At 35.3% G+C, this 22,606-nt stretch overlaps 3 protein-coding genes across 3 annotated transcripts; 2 read left to right on the top strand and 1 right to left on the bottom strand.

Annotated features, from left to right (window-relative positions):
* The first annotated feature begins 2,053 nt into the window (after positions 1-2,053).
* On the top strand, positions 2,054-5,643 carry LOC132190851 (uncharacterized). Its single transcript, XM_059605884.1, has 2 exons — positions 2,054-2,143; positions 5,146-5,643. The coding sequence occupies exons 1-2, from the start codon at positions 2,054-2,056 to the stop codon at positions 5,641-5,643; spliced, it is 588 nt and encodes a 195-aa protein (XP_059461867.1).
* Positions 5,644-6,413: 770 nt separating this feature from the next.
* LOC132190850 (protein ALP1-like) lies at positions 6,414-7,211 on the top strand. The gene is made up of 2 exons (XM_059605883.1): positions 6,414-6,738; positions 6,835-7,211. The coding sequence occupies exons 1-2, from the start codon at positions 6,414-6,416 to the stop codon at positions 7,209-7,211; spliced, it is 702 nt and encodes a 233-aa protein (XP_059461866.1).
* Positions 7,212-9,289: 2,078 nt separating this feature from the next.
* Positions 9,290-12,656, bottom strand: LOC132189659 (gamma-glutamylcyclotransferase 2-1-like). The gene is made up of 9 exons (XM_059604420.1): positions 12,364-12,656; positions 11,386-11,507; positions 11,191-11,267; positions 10,995-11,051; positions 10,476-10,532; positions 10,312-10,355; positions 10,044-10,115; positions 9,885-9,964; positions 9,290-9,807 (listed from the first exon to the last, which is right to left on the bottom strand). The coding sequence occupies exons 2-9, from the start codon at positions 11,492-11,494 to the stop codon at positions 9,629-9,631; spliced, it is 675 nt and encodes a 224-aa protein (XP_059460403.1). The 5' UTR covers positions 11,495-11,507; positions 12,364-12,656; the 3' UTR covers positions 9,290-9,628.
* Between the last annotated feature and the right edge of the window lie 9,950 nt (positions 12,657-22,606).

The raw sequence follows: 22,606 nt of genomic DNA, 5'->3' as shown, positions 1-22,606 counted from the left end.
GGCAGGAAGGCAAAGTTTTGTCCCTTGAAACAAAAACCCGTCCATTCAGGAGTATTTTCCTTGAAGCCCACGTGGGTTAGTGGACAATTGTTCATAGATAGTCCCAAAGTTTTGGTCCTCTTGTAGTGCTTCTTGACCCCGTCAAAACAAATGATCTCGTTAGTTAACGCCCGAAGAAGATAAGATTTACGACTTAGTGCGTCCGCTACACGATTCTTAGTGCCCGCTTTGTGTTTGAGTTCAAAGGTATATTGTTGTAAGAAGTCTATCCACCGAGCGTGTAGAGCATTGACCCATTTTTGTGATTGAAGATGTCTCAAGGAATCATGGTCCGAGAAAATAACAAATTCTCAGTGAATAAGATAATGGCGTCGTTTCAAGCACAAGAAAACGCTTTTTGAAACAAGTCTTTATTAAACAAGAAAATGGTGCAAAGGCTTGCCATAATACTAAAAGGCTTAAAGCATTGAAAGTAGTAATCATACCTTTAAGAAAACGTTTAGGCAATTGTAAAACAAGAAACTTAACAACATAATAACAAGAAGGTGTAAGGATTACCTCAACGAGTAGGTCTTCCATGAGTGCTCCTCCCTTCTTTTGAGTTACTCATAAAGCTCACACACTCTCAAATGACAAAGTAGTAGGGTTTTCCCAAGGTTCTAAAGGCCAATTTGACAGCTGGGTCGAATGGGGTGTGGAAGTATTTATAGGGGAGGGAAGTTGAGGGCAAAATGCGAATTCTGTCAAAAAGGAATGAGCGCTTGTGTGGTCCAAGGGTGAGCTCTCGTGTATTGCTCAAAACAAGCCAAAAATGCTTTTCATGCGTGCGCTTCGGGTATTAACCAAGGGTTTGAAAAATGGTCAACGAGCATTCGTGTATGGTTTATGCGAGCGCTCGTGTACTGTTCACAAAATGCCAAAAGTGCTCAGAGGTATGATCTCACAAGGATGGCATGAGGTTCAAATGAGCGCTCGATGTGGTCCCCTGGACGAGCGCTCGTCCAGTGAAGGTGGTCTTGGGCTTTTGCTTGCAAAAAACCCTAAAGGCTTGGGCCCATAAATGAAGGTTTGGGGTTTTTGTTTTTGGCCTGTTTTTCGGACATTATTAGTCGATTAAGAAATCTTTAACTCTCTTTTAAAAGGTGGTAATTTGTTGGGGTATTACACTCTCTTCTCCTTATAAGAATTTCGTCCTCGAAATTGGCTTTAATAATAAACAAGTTCCTCCCATCGACGAGGGTTTTCGAAACCTTTTAAAACGAGTGTAAGAGATAATTTAAAAGGAACATATTGATAATAATATTTAAAACATGCATCGGTACGAAAGAAAAGAAATGAAAGGAATAGAAGAAAAACCTCATACATACAAAATTGCCACCACCAAAGTGGACTTATAATATAGCAAAATACACCCAAACATCACAGCACGCCCTACTCACAAAATCACACTAAGAGCAGTGACGTTCGGATCTCCTCGGGCTCGGCTCTACTCTACTGATCCTCATCCTGGGGTGCCTCGTGCACTCGGGCTTCCTCTACCTCTATTGACGCTCAGGCTGTGGATGCTATAATCCCTCCCATCGAGTGGAGGGCCCGCCATCTAGCTGTGTAGCTGCTGGATCAGATCATGATCGGCCAGTTGAGCCTCTCGTATCACCTGATGTGCTGCTCGTATTGCTCAAAACTCGGCCCAAAATTCGGTAGCCATGTTCTCCATCCCTATAGCAAGCTCCTTCACGGACTACTAAAGTCCCTTAAGCGCGCTACGAGTGTACTCACAGTCAGGGTTACCCGTGTGCCTCCTAGGTGCTGCCCGTGGTGCTCTGGGCGCCCTCGGCTCAGGCTCAACTCCACGGAGGTGTGATTGGTTCGCCACAAGGAATCGGGCATCGTATGGCCCCAAGGATCCTACCCGATCCTTTCCTATTAGGGACACTCCAGCATGCCCCGTGGTCCTCGTGATCAAGGCACTGTGTGGGAAGGAGGTGTTAGTCCCAGTCTGTCAGACTCCCATCATGTTCATAAGCGCGAGTGAGCCAAAATCAATCGAGCGATGGGTCAAGAGAGCATAGAGACAGAGAGCTTTGTTGTAAGTAACTGTGGCCTGGCTCATGACGAGGAAGATTCGATTGATCATTATGGCGTAAGTCATCTGGTCGTCATCCCTGATGGTATTAATCTGGAAGCCTCCCTCTCATTCTAATTCCATCTGGGGATCGAGGGGCTTACCAGCAAGTCTGTGACGACACTGACGCCGACGAGAGAGCTAGAGGGTGAGTGTGAGAGGGGGCGGCCAAAACGAAAAAGAAAGAGATTTAGGGTTGGGGTTAAAAAAGAAATATATATATATATATATATATATATATATATATATATATATATAGAGAGAGAGAGAGAGAGAGAGAGAGAGAGAGTGAGAGAGGGAGAGAGGGAGAGAGCATCCTAAAACTATGTAGTTTTGATTTAAAAAATCATTTATCAGGCCTTTTTTTTTAAAAAAAAAAAAAAAAAAAAAGGACGTCGTTTCATCCCCCAATATTGGTTCCTTATTGGGTATATCAAAAACTGATAAGCAAATTATTTTTCCAATTACTGAACGGATTAACGACTGACTACTGGGAGTTGACGGTTAATTTCGGTTCAATCGTAGTCGGTAGACGGTCGGCAATCGGTTAATTTACCCACCCCTACCTCATTGGGTACTTCATAATGATGCACAGGTGACTGCACTCATTGATGGGGACAAACTCTGAAATATCCCTTTGATTCAAGAGATTTTCAAAAGGAGGAGGCAGAAACCATTTGTAAGATGGTGATTTGTCCTGGCATATAACATGATATACTCGTATGGGCAAGTACTAAGGATGAGAAGCTTTTGATTTGTAGTGCTTATCACCTAGCAATTACCCTTGAGGAGATGAGGAAAGGATCTAGCTTGGCAATGATAAGTCAGGAGATATATGGCATAAGGTATGGAACATAGGGGGCCCGAGGGTGGTGCAAATGTTTTTATGGAAAGCTTGTCATAATATTTTACCTACCAAAGGTAATCTATACAGGAGACACATTATTCCTAACGCCTCATGTCCAATATGTGGGAGGCAGGAGGAAACCCCAGCTCATATTCTATGGAGCTGCCCTTGCACAGTATGTGTGATTAGAAAGCACCAGAAAACTCTAGAAGTGTTCTAGTGATGCTGAGGATTTTGCTACAATATTTGCCAAATTGCTGGGGAAATTGGAGGATGATGAGATGCAATTTAATATGGAAATTGCTGAGGATTCAGCTTTAAGCACACCCATTCTTGATTCTGCACTGGACGACACCATCTGTAGGACACAAAGAGCATGTTTGGGTCTACGGTTGCAAACCCAAAACGCGCTTATAGAGCCTGAAAAGCCCATTTCAGAAAAATCATGGTCGTTTGGTAAAATAAGTCGAAAGGGCTTTTGAGGTTTCAAATGTTCCAAACACACGTTTGCCTCAAAGCTGGCTATCGAGGCTTCTGCTCAAATGTGCATTTGGAAGAAAGGTGCGCCGTGGTTTTGTGGTTAATGAAATATATGCACAGACAAATATATCCTTACAAATTTCACGTAATAACAACCATACTTGTATATAAACATCTCTTCCCAAACAGGCTAGATTAGTCCTTCTCGTTGCCGCGGTTTGAGCTGCTCCAGAGTGAGGGAAATCCAAGCAGAATTGTTATCCCGTCGCAGGTGAGTTTTAAAGCTTCGTTTGATTTTGCTTTTGTTCATCTATTTTTTTTTTCCAATAAATCACATATCTACAGAACACATATGGAAAAAATATAGATGAAAATCGAATAATATAGAGAATAAAAGGGAAGAAGATAAAGGAGAGATAAGGTTTGAGAGTGATTGAAGGTTTTGGGTGTGTGTTGTAGAAGATGGGCTTGATCCATGGCCTGGGCTAAAAGACGAGAGTGAATGGCCTGCTTTGTTTGACAAATGATTTCAAGGCAAAAGACATGGCATTTACTGTTCAGCCGATTGACATTTTGCAGTGTCGTACAGTAGAAGCCATGCCCCTTGTTCAGGCTGTTCAGCAACAAATTTGAAAAGGAGCATCTGGCCTTTGAAGCTTGACCTCAGTCCTTTTACAAAAAGGGGCTGCTTTTAGGTGAAAAAGAAGTGAGATGGGTTTAGGTGAAAAAGATCCAATCTTTTCGAGAATTAAGGGAACAAATATATCACCAAAAGATCTAAACTGTCTGTGCCCATGGTTTAACATTCCAGATCCCTTCTCCGCAAAAAGGTGTAAAATCAGAAAATTAAAATCTACCTCCCATTTCATTTTACTCTTCCCAAGATTGACGTGCAGGAGTTGGCATCCAATATCTTAAAAGAAATAAATTTTAAAAAAACTTATGTTGCATAAATGATTATAGTAATTATAGTATTATAGTAATTTTTAAAAAAAATTATGTTGCATAAAAGTTCATGTGAAACCATTATAATAATTATAGTATAATGTATTTTCCTGTTGTAAAAACTTGCTTTCATTATTATTATTTTTTTGTTGCCCTTTTGTTTGATGGACATACATATTATTCATGTAAATATGAATTTCTGCACTCTATCATCAGTTGATTACTTTAAACAAAATTTTAATTATTAATAGTGTTTAACATATTTTATTTATTTATCATTTTATCAGCTTATTTATTGTATGATAAGCATGAATAAAAAATGTCAAAGCAACGTTGCAGCTGTTACTGTAGATACTCAAATAAAGAAAGTAGTTTGGACTGAAAAAATGTTAGAAAATTATCTTGACATATGTATTACTGAGATTCATACTGGTAATCGCCCAGGAACACATTTTAATAAGACAGGATGAAAAAAATGTGATAGATAAATTTAATGAAAAAATGGGAAAACAATATTGCTATAAACAACTAAAGAACAAGTGGGATAGTTTGAAAAAAGAGTGGAACATTTGGAAGAGATTGATAGGCAAGGAAATTAGCCTTGGATGAGATCCGGTGAAAAAGACAATTGATGCGCCCGATGATTGGTGGGAAAAAAATTGCAGGTACTATATTTGTACTTATTTGTTTTTGTTTAAATGATTTAAAAATTGTTTTATTATTGATTTTTACATATACTTAAATATAGGAAGTTCCAGAAGCAACCAAGTTTCGCACGACAGGTTTGGCTTATGTTATGAAGGTGGAAATATTGTTTAGAGATATAACTGTCACCGGGGAGGGATCTTGGGCACCATCCATAGGATTGGTTCATAATGATATTGGTGTCATAGATGCTGCAGATGTAATGCTTGATAAAGATAACAATATTGTAGAAGGTTTAGATGTTTTGGATGATGAACTAAATCTCAATACACATGGCATTGATGATATTCCTGCTAATTTAGATACGCGAGATAAAAGAAATAAGAAGTTTGGTCTGGCGGTTCAATATAAGAAAAGAAAGAAAGGAGTTCAAATCGTTAGTCAACATTTGAGTTTGATTTGTGATATAATAGAAAGTAAGAATACAGTTACATCTAAGAGCTATGATAAACCTGGATGTAATATTGAAGAGGTTATGGATGTTGTTTGGGGGATTGCTGAAAGAGAAAATGACATTGACATCCTTAAGTTCGCAACATAAGTATTTCTTAAGAGATCACATAGAGAGATGTTTGTGACTATTAAAGAACCATGGTTGCAGATTGACTTTATCAAGCGAATGAGAAATAGAGAAACTAACCGTCGTAGCATGGAATAATGTTTTTATTTTTTTAATGTTGTTTTGTTATGAACTATTTGAACAGCTTTAAGGATTTATTTGAATGTTATTTTTTTATGTGTTGATTTGTGTGCTAAGGTGAATATATTATAATATTTCATAACTACGTAGATATCTCTTTTTCTTATTTTTATAGGTGCTTATATATTTATTTTGTGTTTATTTTTTTATTCTTTTTCCTTACAGACATGGACAATAATGATTATAGCACTCAAAATAATACAAGTGATAGTAATTATGGTGAAGAGGAAAATGAAAATGATATTTTTATTCTAGCAGCTGCAACAGTAGAATTTGTTGAGAACTATTATATGCTATATATTACAAAGGAACCTTGTAGGACCTCTTTTCAAACAGGTTATAAGTGGGTTATGGAGATTCTACAAGGTAATCCTGATAGGTGCAAACAAAATTTTAGAATGGAAATACACGTATTCATTTACTTGTGTAAAGAGTTGAAAGAAAGATATCATTTAAGAGGTACTAAGAAATTAACTGTTAAAGAGTTGGTGGCTATGCTTTTGATTACTTTAGGCCATGGATTTGGGAATAGAATAGTGCAAGAAAGGTTTCAACATTCAGGAGAAACAATTAGTAGACATTTTACTAGTATTTTAATAGCCATTTCGAGAATGACGATTGACATTATTAATCCTATTGATAGGGAGTTTAGGGATGTTTCAAGCAAAATTCGTGATGATGAGCGGTATTGGCCATACTTCAAAAATTGTATTGGAGCCATTGATGAAGCCCATGTGCCAGTTAAAATTTATCCATCAAAACAAATACCATATATTGGTCGAAAATGGACTCATACTCAGAATGTTATGGCTGTTTGTGATTTTCGTATGTGTTTCACCTTTGTTTGGGCTGGATGGGAAGGTATTGCACATGATACACGTACTTTTTTGGAAGCTATTCGAAAGGAAGAATTACGATTTCCACACCCACCTAGAGGTTTGTATTTAATTAAAATAACAATTATGAATTATACATGAAAGAAAATATACTTTTCGATATTTTTTATGATCGTTTTTCGTATATTTTTTGTAGGAAAATATTACTTGGTAGATGCAGGATATCCTCACATGAAGGGATACATAGGGCCATACAAAGGGGAGCGGTATCATCTACCAGACTTTCGTCGCGGAAGCCAACCGAGGGGTATGCATGAAATTTTTAATCATGCACATTCATCACTTAGATGCACTATTGAAATAACATTTGGAGTTTGTAAAAATGAGTGGAAGTTATTGCATTGCCTGTCGAATTTTCCTTATGATAAACAAGTGAAAATCGTGGTGGCATCTATGGCTCTTCATAACTTCATTAGAAAGCACGCAATAAAGGATGCTGAGTTCCAACTATATGATGATGATGAAGATTTACTACCTACTGACATTATAGGCGATGACGAAGCACATGATTAGTCAAGCATACAACAATCACAGACGTCCAATGAAAATTCTATGAACATTGAGCGCGATCATATTGCTAATCTACTTATGACCCGTTAATTATTATTATTTTTTTTAATGTTGTTTTGTTATAAACTATTTAAAATGTTGTAAGGATCTTCTTGAATGTTGTTCTTTTTTATGTGTTAAATACTTTGAAGTGTTAAATACTTGAAATAATTTTTTTAAAAAAAAAAAAGAAAGAAAGAAAGAAAATGATTGACATCATTTTTCATTACATATAAGTACAAAAGAAAGATAATGTTGATGTTTTGTTACATAAACCAGTACAAAATAATTTTTACTTGTGAAAGCTAACATTAAACATTTTTATATAAAAATGTTATAAAATGGAGAAAAAAAAAAATCATTAACAACCTTAGGCCTTTATTGAAAAACATGTAATGATTTCACGTAAAATGACATATTTGGTGTGACTGACAATGATTTTTTTAGCCTATACTAAAAAAAATCATTATATGTCATTTATTGTTATTTTTGCAATTAAAAGCACTTTTTTAGTTTTGTTACCAAACATCAGTAATTTCAAAAAAACACTTATGATATGCAGTTACCAAATATGTAAACAGCTTTTCAGCAATAGTACTTTTGCCAAAAGCTCACAGGCAAAAGCCCTATATCCAAAAGCTTTATTTTTCACCGCAATCCCAAACAGACTCAAAAATAAACTGATATAAGAGGTCATATGATGGGTATTGGAGTGGTGGCACGTAACCATTGCTATGTTCTGTGATACTAAGCCTTAGAGTAATGATACAATGCACGCGGCGTGCGTGGCACGCCCACGCATGCCAGTGCAAATTTTTTTTTTTTTTTTTTTTTTTTTTAAAAAAATAATAATAAAAAAAAATTTTGTGCCTGGCGTGCATCACTGTTGGCGTGCATTGTATCATTACTCCTAAGCCTTATATCCATGATCCATCATCTGCAGAAGCGTTGGTAGTGTGGCAGGCAGTGCAAATGAGCAGCAAAATGGAGTGGAGCAAAATTATACTTGAAGGTGATGCCTTAGAGGTCGTCCAGATCTTAAAGAGTAGAGGGACATGGATGGGACGGTATGGAGCGCTAGTGCATGACACTAACTAAGCAACAGCTGGTGACAAGAATATCTCTTCAAGACTATCGAAGAAATTGATCTCCGCTGTCAATTGCCACGTTATTAGCCCATTCTAATTTCTTTAGTTGATCGTGCCGCTATTTTTTTGGTATATCAATTATATAAGTTTTGCTTATATTGACTAACATGTCACATGTTTTAAATGATTTATTATATCAGTCACTTTAAAAATAAGTAAACTAGAAATCATTTAAAACGCACTAATTAACTGATAAAATAAGTACAAAGAATAATCTTATCGAGAGCAGAAGTAAAAATCCGTTTAAATGAGTTTTTCAATCGATATAATACCATTACTATTTTCAAAATGCACTTTTGAGAATGGCCTTACATAAATGAGTCAGTCAAGACATAACTTCTTGACCAAATAAAACAAAACTATTTATTTTTCAGTTATTTACTTAAAGCCATAGAATTAAATTACAGCCCATAAAAAGTAAAAAAAAAAAGAATATTAGAGTCAAATTATAGACCGCAACATGGTGATTTTGGAAGAATAATATGATTCAAGTGTCAGCATATCTGATCCAATTATCACCTTTCAAGACAATCTTAAGAATCTTGTGCACCTCATCACTGCAATTAAAAAACTCTTTACAGGATCTCTAATCATTTATAAGAATAACGCTATTTCTCACATTCGTTTCACACTAATTCAAGTTCTGTGTTTTAAATGACTTTCTATGTCAATCACTTTAAAAATTAAAAGAAAAACCACTTAAAATGCACCACAAAGTCAACCCATCTAAAATGAACATAAAAAATAGCATTACTCAATTTATAGTAAAACAATCCGAGACATTTTTGTTTGACCAAGGACGCACACAGTATAACCATAGTCAGCATATAAGTAAACATTCATTTGCAGGACAATTGTATCAATTTTACTGAGAATTTTTTTTTTTTTTTTAAAAAAAAAAAGAAAGATGTCTAGTTGCACAGTACATGGAACAACATTAGTTGGCCTGCAAGGTAATGACGGATTTCTCTTGGTTTGAAACTGAAACTAACATCATCAGCATTTCCTACATCCTGTATTTCGTATGGAAAATTGTTAGTCACTCTTTCTAAGTCCAAACCATGTGTAAAGGGGTAAAAGGGTAAAAGTTTAGAAGGCAAAGTAGACTCTGCTAAGACCAACAGAAAACTGCTTTCTAGAGGAAAAATCTTAAATAAGAGGAAAACAAGGTAGTGATAAATGGGTTAGCAGGCTCCGCAAAGTATCCAATTCGTAGAGATTGACATCTTCTTGCTAGGAGTCCATGGCAATGGCTTCTGGAAGTGGGTGGACCTTAAGAGTGGGAATATGGGACATGAGTGGGATGTGGGATTGCCCGACCAACTTCCTCTCCTTTGGAATTCCTTTCCCTGCGATTCCAAGTACCTTCCGCACCTCATTGGCAAGTTCTATCACCATGTCATCTTCATGGCCTGTTCACAAATATCATGAGTATAAGACCTAAAGGCATCTGATATTTTTGTGCTTGGTTTCAGAAAAGGAAACTCACCAATATCAGACATGGCCTTCTCTAACAGGAAAAGGTAGTCTCTATTGTTCCCGCAGGGTCCAAAAGCAGTTGCAATTTCGCTGAAAAAGTTGATGAAAAATCAGGGTGTGAAACATTCACACACACAAAAAAAAAGAGAAAAAATGTTGACAACTTTACCTGGCCATTTTCTCCAATGGAGCAGGCCCCAGGTAGTACTTGTTTGATTCTTTGTCTGGAGTGGATGTGAACCTGAAAAAGAAAAAACGGAGGTTCTTTTAGGAAGATGCATAAGAAACCATATCTAGCTTCAAATATGATATCAATTTGTATTTTAAAGGGAGAGGAGAAAAACGAAACTGTTGCACATTCCATCCATTATTCTTTGTTTTTGTTGAATAATATGAAATAAAGAAGAGAGTAAAAGATTCACAACAAGATCACTTACACTATAACTCCTTTTACAGCAGGCTCAAAGGAATCCCCCCCTTCCTGGATTAAAAGAGAACACATGCAATGGAAATAAGAACAAAAAAAAAAAGGTATGAACCTGACAACTCCCGGAAAGAGACAGGAGTAAAATCAAAATCAAAATCAAAATCAAAATCTAACCTTGTAGAAGTTTACAAGAGTCTTTTCATCATATTCGCACTCCCTCCGCTCCAAATACTGCATTGAAAAGATCATTCAGTTTATTTATACAATTAACATTGGTCTGGATAAAAAATGACAATTGTTAGCCAACTTCAAGTAGAGGAAAGATGACATGTTGCAAATGGCCTTTGGACCTAATGGGACTTCCATCCCCCATTAGTATGGGCTGGTGTGTATGGCTTTACTTGTCTGGTGTGCAAGTTATTTACAAAGCAACCAAAAAAAAAAAAAAAGACAGGAGCAAAAGAGGATTGGAGGTTGGGTAAAGAAATTCCCAGTTGAGACAACTTTTGCAATTCACATGAAGCAGGTAAAAGGCCATCTAAGTGCCCAGTTTGTTTTAACAATGAAAACACCCACCAATTATCTTTGCCTGGGTTATACCTTGTATCTACAAAGCAAGTTCACTAACTCAAAAATAAATACAAGTACAACTAGCACTCCTCATCTAAACAAGCTAAATTTCAAAAGACATACCTCCATTGCCAATCTTTCCTTTTCAGGGCCTCCCCGAACACAATAAGCAGCACCCCACTGACAGAATAATTTCAACGTCAGAAAATCAACCAACAAAATTCAAAATCTTTATTGTAAGGAATGGCACATATGCCTCTATCCTCACAACTACAGTAGACATTAACATACATTATAATCATTGTTAAGTTCTACTTACGCATATGGTTCCTTCTTTGTATTCCAATGAGCAAGTTCGTGCAGGGCGTTCACGTGTACCTCTGTGGTCAAAGCAAGCTGGTGCAGAGGAAATGGAATATGCAAAAACAGTTATAATTGAATGTTCGGGTATAAAAGAACTAATAACTTCATAAATAATACGTCTATGAATACTGTATGCTGATAAGAAACTTACCAACATCAAATACACGCCTATAGTCCTTGATGAATCCTATCACTTTCTCATCATATTCAAATCCTGGGTTCCACACAAGTGAACCATAGCCGAAAACCCAAAATACCATGGTTGTATGGCTCCTGGCAAAACAATTATAATTACTACCATATATACTCAATAATTTTTTTAATGAATACCAAAAATACTCAATAACACTCAGGAAAAGGACGTGAAACATGAGGTTCATATTAACCAAGTGCACTTCCCCCACCCCATAGAAACATAAAACCGCCCAAAACAAAGTCAAACAAATACTCCTAGAAGAAAAACTAGAAGTTTTGACCGGCAACACTTACTATTCCTGACTTAAATAACCTCATTTAAATATAAATTTGCAAAAACACTCAAGTTGGACCATTTACTGTTCATTAAAATAAATCATAACTTATATTTTTTTAATCCCTTGACTTGGAAAGGTATCCCAGATGTGTACAGTTCCCACAAGAAGTTGATCGAGTCCTCGGTCAATTCAACAAAGTCTAAATACAACAACTTACAAAACCTAATTTCTTTTATTATTGACGGAACAATTTTGGAACAATGCGTTCATTGACTTCTTTCTACACAAACAAATTAAGGCAAAATAGAAAACGGTTTTTTTTCTTTCCCCCTTTACGGTACCGATCAACATTCAGAGATATTCTCTACCACATCCAAAAATGCAGAAAACAAGAGAGCTGGGAGTTGAGTTTTAAATTATCTAAAAACTAAAACAATGCTAGAGAGTTTTCTTTTCTTTTCTTTTCTTTTCTTCTCCCTGTTTTTGTCAGCAACCAAACAAAGCGCACAGATCATAATGCAGAAGCACAATCCACATTCACAAAAGCACCAAAACGACATTGCTCAGAGGATCAAAGGAGAAAACGACTAATTAACCCAAGAAAAACAATAGAATATGAAGAACAAAAGCAATCAAACAAAAGAATCAGTTCTTACAAGAAGATCTTCGAATTTTCCGGAGAAAATGAGAGAGCAAGTCCTTCGGAATTTTCTTGTGATCTGAACCAGAACGAGAAAGCGAGATATATGAAAGATCGTAAGGTATTGTGAAATATGTGACGGCAAAGAGAGAAACAAAGCCAAACGGGTAATGATTTAGCTTCAGCGATTAGGGTTTCCCTTTGTTTCTCTCTCTACTCTCTCTCCCTCTTTCTCTCTCTCTCTCTCTCTCTGTGTCTCTTCTGGTTTCCAAGGGGGATAGAGCTTTGAAGGAAGGAGGCAATTTATAAAGTGACGGCGAAATTGAAAACCAACGCGTCAAGGAAGAATAATGGGATAGGCCCAATGTATGTATGTATGTAAAATCCATGTTTTAGGGACATACATATGTTGATGGACATCATTTCTCCTTAATTTTTTTTATCCAACCCACGAAAGACAAGTGTCCTGCCTCGTGCCTTTAATTTAAAATTGATGTCACTAAAAAAACATTTAAAATTTGATGAGCATGAACCTTGCAAGGTGGGAAAAAAAATTATGCTTATAATGCTTGTATAATAACTCATCATTTAAATATAAAAAATGAATTAGGTCAAACAAAATAAAAATAGTAATAAATCAACAAGTATAGGATATAATAAAAGAATAATATTGTCTTGTTAATTTAAAGATAATAATAAGGAGGGGGAAAGAGTTCATTTGTAACCTTTCTCCAATTAGAAAATGAAATAAAAATTTAAAGATAACAGGCAATTATGGTTTAATACAGAAAATACATAGTCAGTTTTATTACTTTTTGGTTGAAAATGTATTATAATGTGATATAAATATGAAAGTAATTTTGAGTGTTTTATATATTAAATTATTTATTAACATTTTTACTTTTTTGTTAAATAATGAAAAAAAAAAAGAAAAAAAAAAGAAGTAAAGTGTTGCTAAATCAACCCAGGGTTGCTTTTTGGCTAAAAAATTATTTATTAATGTTCATTGCGTCTTACAAAATGCATTAGTGGGTGCCAACTTTAATGAATAGAAAGGTCAGTTGACTAATTAGCTATATTTTTTAAAAAAAATTACTAAAACATTTTCCTTATTAAACAAAATAAAGAGGGCCAACCTAAGTGCAGGCTTAAGGGACTGTAGCCAATGGTCGAATTACCTTATGCAGCAACCGGGGAACGACATTCATGCACGCCTGGTGTAAAATTTTGTTTTGTTTTGTTTTTATTTTTTATTTTTTAAATTAAAATAATATAATATAATATTTTATTTTATTATTTTAAAATATTAAATCAGCCGAGCGTATATTGTCTTTATCATCACTCTATGCATTGCTGTGTAAATTGATGGACAAAAAATTAAAATAAAGCACCAATTAAGGTTAATATTTCTTGTCCTTTATTTATGGTTACATTTAATTGTCTCAAAAAGGCCAACAAATCTCCGATCTAATTTTCTATCAAGATGTTAGGCATTATCTTTTTATTTTTTTTAAGTTGATGTGACTTTCAAATTCATTATTAGATTAAAATTTAAGTATGATTAATCTAAAATTTAATGATGATTTTAAAAGCCACATCAACTTTAAAAAGATAAAAAAAATAGTCTCTAACATTATTCCTTTCTATCTCATATAGTTTTCAGATTATTCTTTTCTATCTCATATAGTTTTTTTTTTTTTTTTTTCACATTCTTCATTTGGATGCATACTTTTCTAATTAAATAGTAGTAATACGTAAAATTAGGTCCAAAATGTCTGGCATCCATACATGCCATCAAGTTGACATAGACCACGCACTAGTGACTAGACTCGAAGTGTTAAAATTTGTAAAAAAAAAAATAAAACAAAAATAAAATAAAATAAGGTTCATTGAACCTGGACGTATTTACTAATCAATGACGACGTTTTTCGCGTCGCGGTCTGATCAGAGCAAGTAAAGTGTACCACAAAACGTGTGATTCCAGATTTCCAGGTTTCCGTCAAAAAAGGTTCATTGAATTCTGGTTCAATGAATCTGGACGCTATTTCGTCACAAAACATAGACGGTGGGTTTAAGCAATCTTCCTATATATATAGATTTGGGTTGCCTTATCTAGATGTGCCTTGAATAACATCCACATAACGCACCCACCATTAATGCATTATATATATATATAATGCATTAATGGTGGGTGCGTTATGTGGATGTTATTCAAGGCATATATATATATATATATATATATTTTAAAAGAAAGTGAAGTGAATTCATGACATAATAAGAATAATAGTAATAACAAAAGAGAAGATATAATATAATTAGAAAGAATGGATAATATTTTTATTTACCAAGTATATATATATATATATATATCTCTGTGTGTGTGTGAAAATGGAGTTCAAAGCTTTTGAAAACAAGAAGAAAGAGATTATGCAAAGGGGAAAAGGTTTTGATAATACCAATTGAGAAGGGGGGAAATGGGGAACATTTGAGAGAATAAGAGAAAGTAAAACTACAAAATTCGTTGGCACCTTGAGGATTCTGAAGCTTCCATATCGATCCCAAATCTTCATCATTCAACCAAGGGCCAAAGTATTGCTTAGAATATTGCATGTCTTGTGAGAAAAAAAGCTGCATGCAATCACATAATTGTATTTGAGGATTATTTCATATATATGAAACCTTTTCCCCAAGCAGAAGATGGTTCTTTTGAGAAATATATCAAGTTGGTGAATTTGAAAGAGAATGGGTTTTCTAAGGTGGAAAGCTTCCCTTATAATATATATCATGTGTAGATGTACCTGTGTAGAGAAAGCTCAGAATCTGTGTCCATGTACGTTTGCTTCTTGTGACGTTCGACAGTGACGGAACTAAGAATTTAACTTTAAGGTGCCGGATTGTACTGAATTTTGTTTTCGTAGGCCAAAGTTTTACAACTTATTAATTAAGAAAACCATTTCAAATCTTTCAACATAGGGATCAAAAATCATTCATGCAAGAGACCACCTAGTGTTTTGAGAAAAGAAATGCTTTTCATGACAGAACCTAGGAAAAAAGGAGGTGATTTTTTTCACTCTTTTGGGGGACAAGCAAGCTTTATTGGACTTCAAACTCAACTTTTTGGTGGCTTAAACTCAACTACAACCTACCCCCCTTAGAGACACACGGCCATTACTTGCATTTTTACCCCATTCTCACATTTCCTACTTCTCCTATTCACCCCTCTCAAGTCTCCTTTCAATTCATTCCTAGGAGCTCAAACCACATCATATACTTCACTAACTCATAAGACATGCTCATTAAGTTATCCTAGTGTTCTTAATCACACCATTGTTGTAGTCCATCTATCTTTCAAAGTTATCATTTATGTTATACTTGATTCTTGAACCTATATGTGATAGTTTTGCTTAAATATTGAAAAACATAATATGTTATGCTTAAACCTATATGTGAAGGTTTTGCTTAAGTAGAGGAAATTTTATTTGAACCATGAAAATGTGACCATGCTGCTTTACTAGTTAACCAAGTCCATATAGTGTAAAATATTTTCGTACCCATGAAAACACATGTCAAGCAATTTCATAAAAACACGTATAAATAGCTAAACGTTCTTAACATATGCATCACTCCTCTTAAATCACTTTTACTTTATCTTAGAAGACCATGGGTTTTGAAAACAGCCAAGAGAATGAATATATGAACGTCTCCATGTTTTAATGAAAACCTGAATAGTCATTTAGTAGCCAAAATGCATGATTTTATAAGATAGAAGCTATGGTCTTAAACAAGCTCTACGAGCTTGGTTCTCTTGCCTCAATACCAAATTACTTGAGCTTGGGTTCATAGCAAGCAATTTTGGTTCCTCACTCTTCTTTTTTGTAACTAACATGCTGATAACTTATATTATGATTTACATGTGTTAGTTCTTGTGTTGGCTTAATTCAATTCAAAAATGCAGAAATTACTGTTCACGGGCTCAAAAACTAATATAAAATGCTTAGAATCAAATCTCCACCGTTCATAATGTATATTCATGTGTCATGAACGTCCCTACAAAATTTCAGCTCAATCGGACCATAAACGCTCATCGATCGGAGCTGTTGATCAAGACTGGACATCATTTCTAGAATGCTGTTTTTCCTCACTACAGGTGTCTGGACACAATGCTAGGTTGTCCGGACAGGCTTTCCAGGAACTTTATTTTTGCTCTGCAAGGCCCTGTCCGGACAGCCCATTAACCTGTCCAGACACCCCGTACCTATTATGCCCAAAAACGTGTTTTTAGTGGGCCGAGGTCTAGGGTTTGATGTACTGATATATATACATCATTATAGAAGAGAGGCACGAATTTTCACCCTAGAGAGTTCGTCGGAGGCCGTGCTAAGAGAGATCATATGTGGTGAGTGTTAAATTGAATCTCTTAGAGTTTTAGTTATTCCTTTGATAAATCTATAGTTGAGAAGTCTATCAGAAGGGCCCGGTAAAGGAGAATCATGTTGAAGAAGATTGTGAGTAAGGAGACGGGTTGTAGGCTTGTCGATCTTACAGAGCCAAGGTCTTGCAAAGGGTTGTAAGTGTTCCTAGTGTCTGTAATCTCTGGATAATCTTTTGATAGTGATTTCTTGGGTTTGGCTACCCCGGAGAGGTTTTACTTTTAGATCAGTAAGTTCGTAACCAAAATATCTGTGTCTGCCTCTTTATTGCTTTATATATTTTGGGTGATTAAATTGTTTATTGCTTCATAGTATTAATTCCGTATAAATTGTGATAAACAAGTTTTTGGAGTCGGCATAACGTTTTTCAACGTGGATGATATTATTGTCACAGACTCAAATCCATATACAATGTCCACTCCCATTCAACAATTACGATGATTTTCGATTAAAAATTTGGAGGATTACATTTTTTTTCTTGGTGTCAAAGCTTTCAAGTCCAATGGTGGGTTGCTATTGTCTCAACAACGCTACATTTATAATGTGCTTAAACAATCTAACATGCTCACCGCAAAACAAGTCACATCTCCAATTAATGTCAGCTACTCTCCAATTAATATTAGCTACTACTTAAGAAAATTTGAGGGACCAAATTTGAGGATCCTATGTTGTACAGGAATACAGTGGCAGCATTACAGTATTTATCTCTCACAAGGCTTGATGTTGCGTTTGTTGTCAATCATGTTTGCCAATATATGCATTATCCATATGTTTCTCACTAGGTTGCTGTTAAAAGAATTTTAAGATACTTAAAGCATACCATCAATCATGGTCCTCCTCTACATATATTCTTTACACCACAATTTGTTTCCTTTTTAGAAGTTGATTGGGCTGGGTGTCGTGATGATAGAAGATCCACAACGGGTTATTGTCTTTTTCTAGGTAACAATTTAATTTCATGGTCATCCTTGAAAGCAATCAACTATGTCTTGGTCAAGCATGGAAGCTTAATACCATGCTCTAGCTAATATGGTTGTGAAACTTGTTTGGCTACAATCTCTCTTTCGAGAACTTGAAATTTTTCTTCATATTTTTCTTATACTATTTTGTGATACTATTGGTGCAACTTATCTTACAACTAATTTGACCTTCCATCCACGTACAAAGCACATAAATATAGATTATCATTTTGTTTGTGACAAAGTCGCTTCCAAAAACTTCAAGTCAAAGTTTTGTGAAGCAAGGATTAATTGGCAGATGCTTTTACTAAATCGACTATTGCTTGGTTCTCTTCATTAAATTTTAACCTCTACATGTGTCCCTTACCATTGATCTTGAGGGAGCATGTAAGAACACAATAAACGTCTGCTTTCCAAATGTCTTTTATAATAGTAAAATTGGATGTTACAAAGTTCATTATCATTCTAATAGTTAAGAAGAATTGCTAAATGTTGAAATATATATAAAATAAGGGTTAAATACCGATTACCCCCCTAGGATTTCATTACTTTTTTTTTTTTCTCCTAGGGTTTGATTTTTATCACAGGAGGTCCATGTGGTTTTGATAAATGACCAAATTAGTCCTTCCGTCCGTTGACTGTTAGTTGACTAACGGAAGTCCACGTCACTGACACGTGGACCAATTAAAATTTGACACCTGGCATAAGGGCCACGTCATCATTATTCACACTGCCACATAATCTGCTACCTAATTAAACAAAATATCAAATTAATAAATTAAAAAGGCTAAAAGTTGTTTTTTTAAAACACCTAATTAATCAAAACACCTAATTAAACAAAACAACTAATGATATAATACAACTTCAACCTCTACGATTGATATTCACAAACAGATGAAGAAAAAACTCCAACCAAAACCCTAGGCTCCATCCGGCTTTCTCCCCAACCCAACCCCAAGCTTCCACGACGAAATCTCCGATGAACCCCACTCTCCGGCAACAGGCCCAACGCCCCTATCAACAACGACAAAACCTTCTCAGACGAACTCCACTCTCCGGCGACAGACCCAAATACCCATCCGAGAAACCCACGACCCCGTCAATCTCAGAACCAAAGTTTGCTTCTGCTGCCCGATCTATATACGTGATGGCATCAAGTCGGACGTACGGCTCGAAACGAAGGGAAGTTTCCCGCAGCATTGAGAAGGTCTGTTCTACAAAAAATCTGCACCTTGTTTTTCTTTTACAAATTTCAAGAAAAATCTACACCTATTTTGCAAATTTTAATTGTTTTCTCATTGTTTTTTTTCGTTCTTTTATTTTTATTTTTTGTAATTTAAGTCAACTTTATTTCTAGTATTTTAAGTCAGTTTTATTTCTTGTATTTTAAGTTAGTTCTATTTTTTGTATTTTTAGTCAGTTTTATTTTGATGCAAACGAATTCATCTGCTGGATCTTCGTCAGTGGACTATAGTGAAATGTCCTTTGTATGTTATTGCAATTTACCTGCACCTTTGGAGACTTCAATGACTCCGGACAACCCTGGCAGACGATTCTAGGGTTGCGCCACCTACGATTTGAGTGTAAGCAATCTTGTTTCCACTACAAATCCATTATGAATTAATGTAATTAACATTCAAGTTTGCATGCAATTGGTTGTTTAAAATTTGTGTGAGTTGTTTGATGTTTTTAGAAAGTGTACAAGTTGCATGAATTTGCCTTCGATTTATTAAGGTGCTAGGTTTCCTTCCATGTTATTTTCAAGAAGATGGGTATTTCCAATTCCTGCTCTATGTGGTCGTGATTCAGCAAGCTTCTAAACTGGAGTTGTTAGAATATAGGATCTTTTGGATTATATTATATTAGGGTCTATTGTCCTAAGAATTAAGGAAGATGTGGGAAGATAAACAATTGTTGGGAACCATTTTTGTTAGGTGGAGAAGAAAACATTGTTTGCATTGTTATCATTTGTTTTGTTTCCTTCTTTCTTATGGGATCGTGTTACTTTGTGCTCTGATAATTTGTTTCAGTTTTGGATTAGAGTGTTCTCAATATATGAGGCTGCTTCCTATAGCTTTACCTTGTCTTATTCAATGTTTTGCTTCCTGCATTGCCCTTTTTGGATTTGAGCCTTAGTAGTTAGCAAATGGTTTGCCTTTGTTGGATGATTTTGTTTAAATTGTCAGAACTTGAGGCAAAAAAAGTATGGTTGGGCTCCTTTATCGAATTTCTTGCTTTACCCTATAAAATATGCGTTCATGTATCTGCATAAAGATTTGCTGTTTGAACATATAGGGTCAGAATACTGGAAAAGTGAAGATCATTCACTTTCTTGTCTAACACTTGAGAATGGTTATAGTTCTAAAATAACTTATTAAATTTATTTATTATTATTTTTTTTTATGCAAAGGAATGCTGCCTACAAAATTTTCAAATGGCATGACAAACCAACTTGTAAGAGGGGTATGGTGGTTCTACCTGCTTTGTTTGAGAAGGTTAGAGAGTTGGAGGATGAAAAAGACAGTTGCATGGCAAGGGTTAAAGATCTGTTGAATGAAAATGACAACTACTTAACAAGGGTTAAGCAAATCCAAAATGAACGTGTCATACATATGGAAAAGATTCGAGAGCTGGAGAAGAAAAATGCCATATTTAGAGCAAGAGAGAAATTTCTTATGTATGCTTTGTTTTTGTCATGGTATATGATGTTGTTGGTTGTTTGTGTCGCACTTATTCAATGAATTTTGTGTAATGATGTATCTTTTTAACTAATGTAAAATGATTATGTACCCCTACTTATGAAATGTAAACTTTTTTGAACTGAGTTCATCTGTCTGCATATTCTTAATTTAGAACAACTTGTTTTTTCTGAAATTGTCATCTTGTTGTATAACAACCAAAAACTGCAAAACAACGATGCTTCTGTCTCCCTAAATTTGTGAAAGTAGCAAATTGATTTCATTACATCCAAAAAACCCATTGCATAAAAGCCCATCCCTGTATCATGTATGGCTAAATAGGAGGATCTACAAACAACCAGAAAAGTAAATTTGTGAAAGTAGCAAACTGATTTCATCACATCCAAAAAACCATTGCATAAAAGCTCATCATGTATCATGTATGGCTAAATAGGAGGATGTACAAACAAATAGAGCAACTTCTCTGGTATTGAGTATTCTAGCAAGAGATTTGCTTATTAAGTGAAATAGAACAAATCTAGAATCGCAAAACTAAGGATTACTCCAAAACTAGAAATGATGTGAAATTTGCCTTTAGCGTTCCATAATACATCTATTACAAACAACTCTAACAGTTTCAGTGTTTCACAAATGTACATCCAAAATACATCAATCCCAAACAACTCCAACATTTTTAAAAAGTACATCTAAAATACATCCAAAGTACATACATCCAAAATACATAAATCCAAAATACATCCAAAATACATCCATCCCAAACATTGGACCCACTATCCAAACATCTAAAACCATTCAAAAACCCAATAATCTATTGAGTTGCCCTATATTGTCCTAAATGTGATCCCGCGTTGAATTGTCCTCCCACTTGTGATCCTCCAATTTGAAATGCATACACATCCATATCAACAAGAGACATTTAAAACTAAAGACATTAAAAACTAAAGGCATACTGAATTCATTACTCACCCTTATTGGTTGACTAATTGGCCTGTGTTGTCGACAGTGGTGGTGGATTCTTCTGCATCTTGTGATTCTCGTCGCTACATCATATGAACAAATAATGTTATAAATACACACTCTATTTAAATAAAGGCAACATTAATAGTTTGTTCAAATAACTAACCCTAGTTTCATTGTTTCGCTTTGTCTTCACAACCTTTTTGGGCCAATTCTTCTTGTTTGGATTGTCTGGTTCGGGGAAATTCCTAACATTGTGACCTGTTTGACCACAATTTCCACAACGTACACCATACCCCTTACGAGTTACCTTGGTCGTTTCAATAGGCTCATTTTCATCATCTCCTCTTCTTCTCACCTTTCTAGGCCCACCTCTTTGTTTTTTTGGTGTAGGGGTAGTATAGGTTCGATATCATAATCAATAGGCATTCATTGTAATTTGCTGGTATCGGATATATATCAAGGGCACATAACTTCCTAAAAGTATCCATCAAATATCACTCACTGACATACTGCTCAGGGACTTGCTTATGTACATAAATTGCACAAATTGCATGAGAGCATGGAATACCATTGAGTTGAAATCTACCACAACCACATGTTCTTCTCCCAAGATCAACAATCCCCCTAGGCTCATGACTATGGTCGACCTCAAACTGCAATCTATTACTCCAATGGCAAATGTAGTTTCTTGACTCCCTTTTGTTTCTCTCCAATTTTTTCACAATCTTAGGGAAAATCACATTTTTTGAAGTTTATGCTACAACTCTTCTTTGATTGAACTTGGCCATTAGTTTCTACCTTATTAATTCCATCCATCCCAATATAGGCTTATCTCTTGCCTCTATGATCCACGCATTGAAACACTCAGCAATATTGTTCATTAATATATCATTACAACTATAATCACTAAATGCATGCCTTGGCGACATCCATGGATCAATATTGCTAATGTAGTCGAATGCAGCTTCACTCATACCTCTAATGACCGACATGTAGTGTTTGAATTGCAACTCATTAGCTGCCCGAACACTGCACCATCCAAAGCATCTTTGTATGCCTTGCCCTTGAACCCATATTTCTTGAAGTTTGCATGCAAGTGCTTGAGATAAAATTGATGTTCCAGACCAAGCATCAAATCCTCCATGGCATGGAGCAGTCACTGATTACCAATACAACATAAAACATGTTAATTGTTCATCAAACAAAATACA

Source organism: Corylus avellana, chromosome ca8 (genome assembly GCF_901000735.1).
Source record: "Corylus avellana chromosome ca8, CavTom2PMs-1.0".
NCBI lineage: Eukaryota > Viridiplantae > Streptophyta > Magnoliopsida > Fagales > Betulaceae > Corylus > Corylus avellana.
The sequence above is the reverse complement of the archived record's forward strand: the minus strand, read 5'-3'. Positions and strand labels throughout refer to the sequence as shown.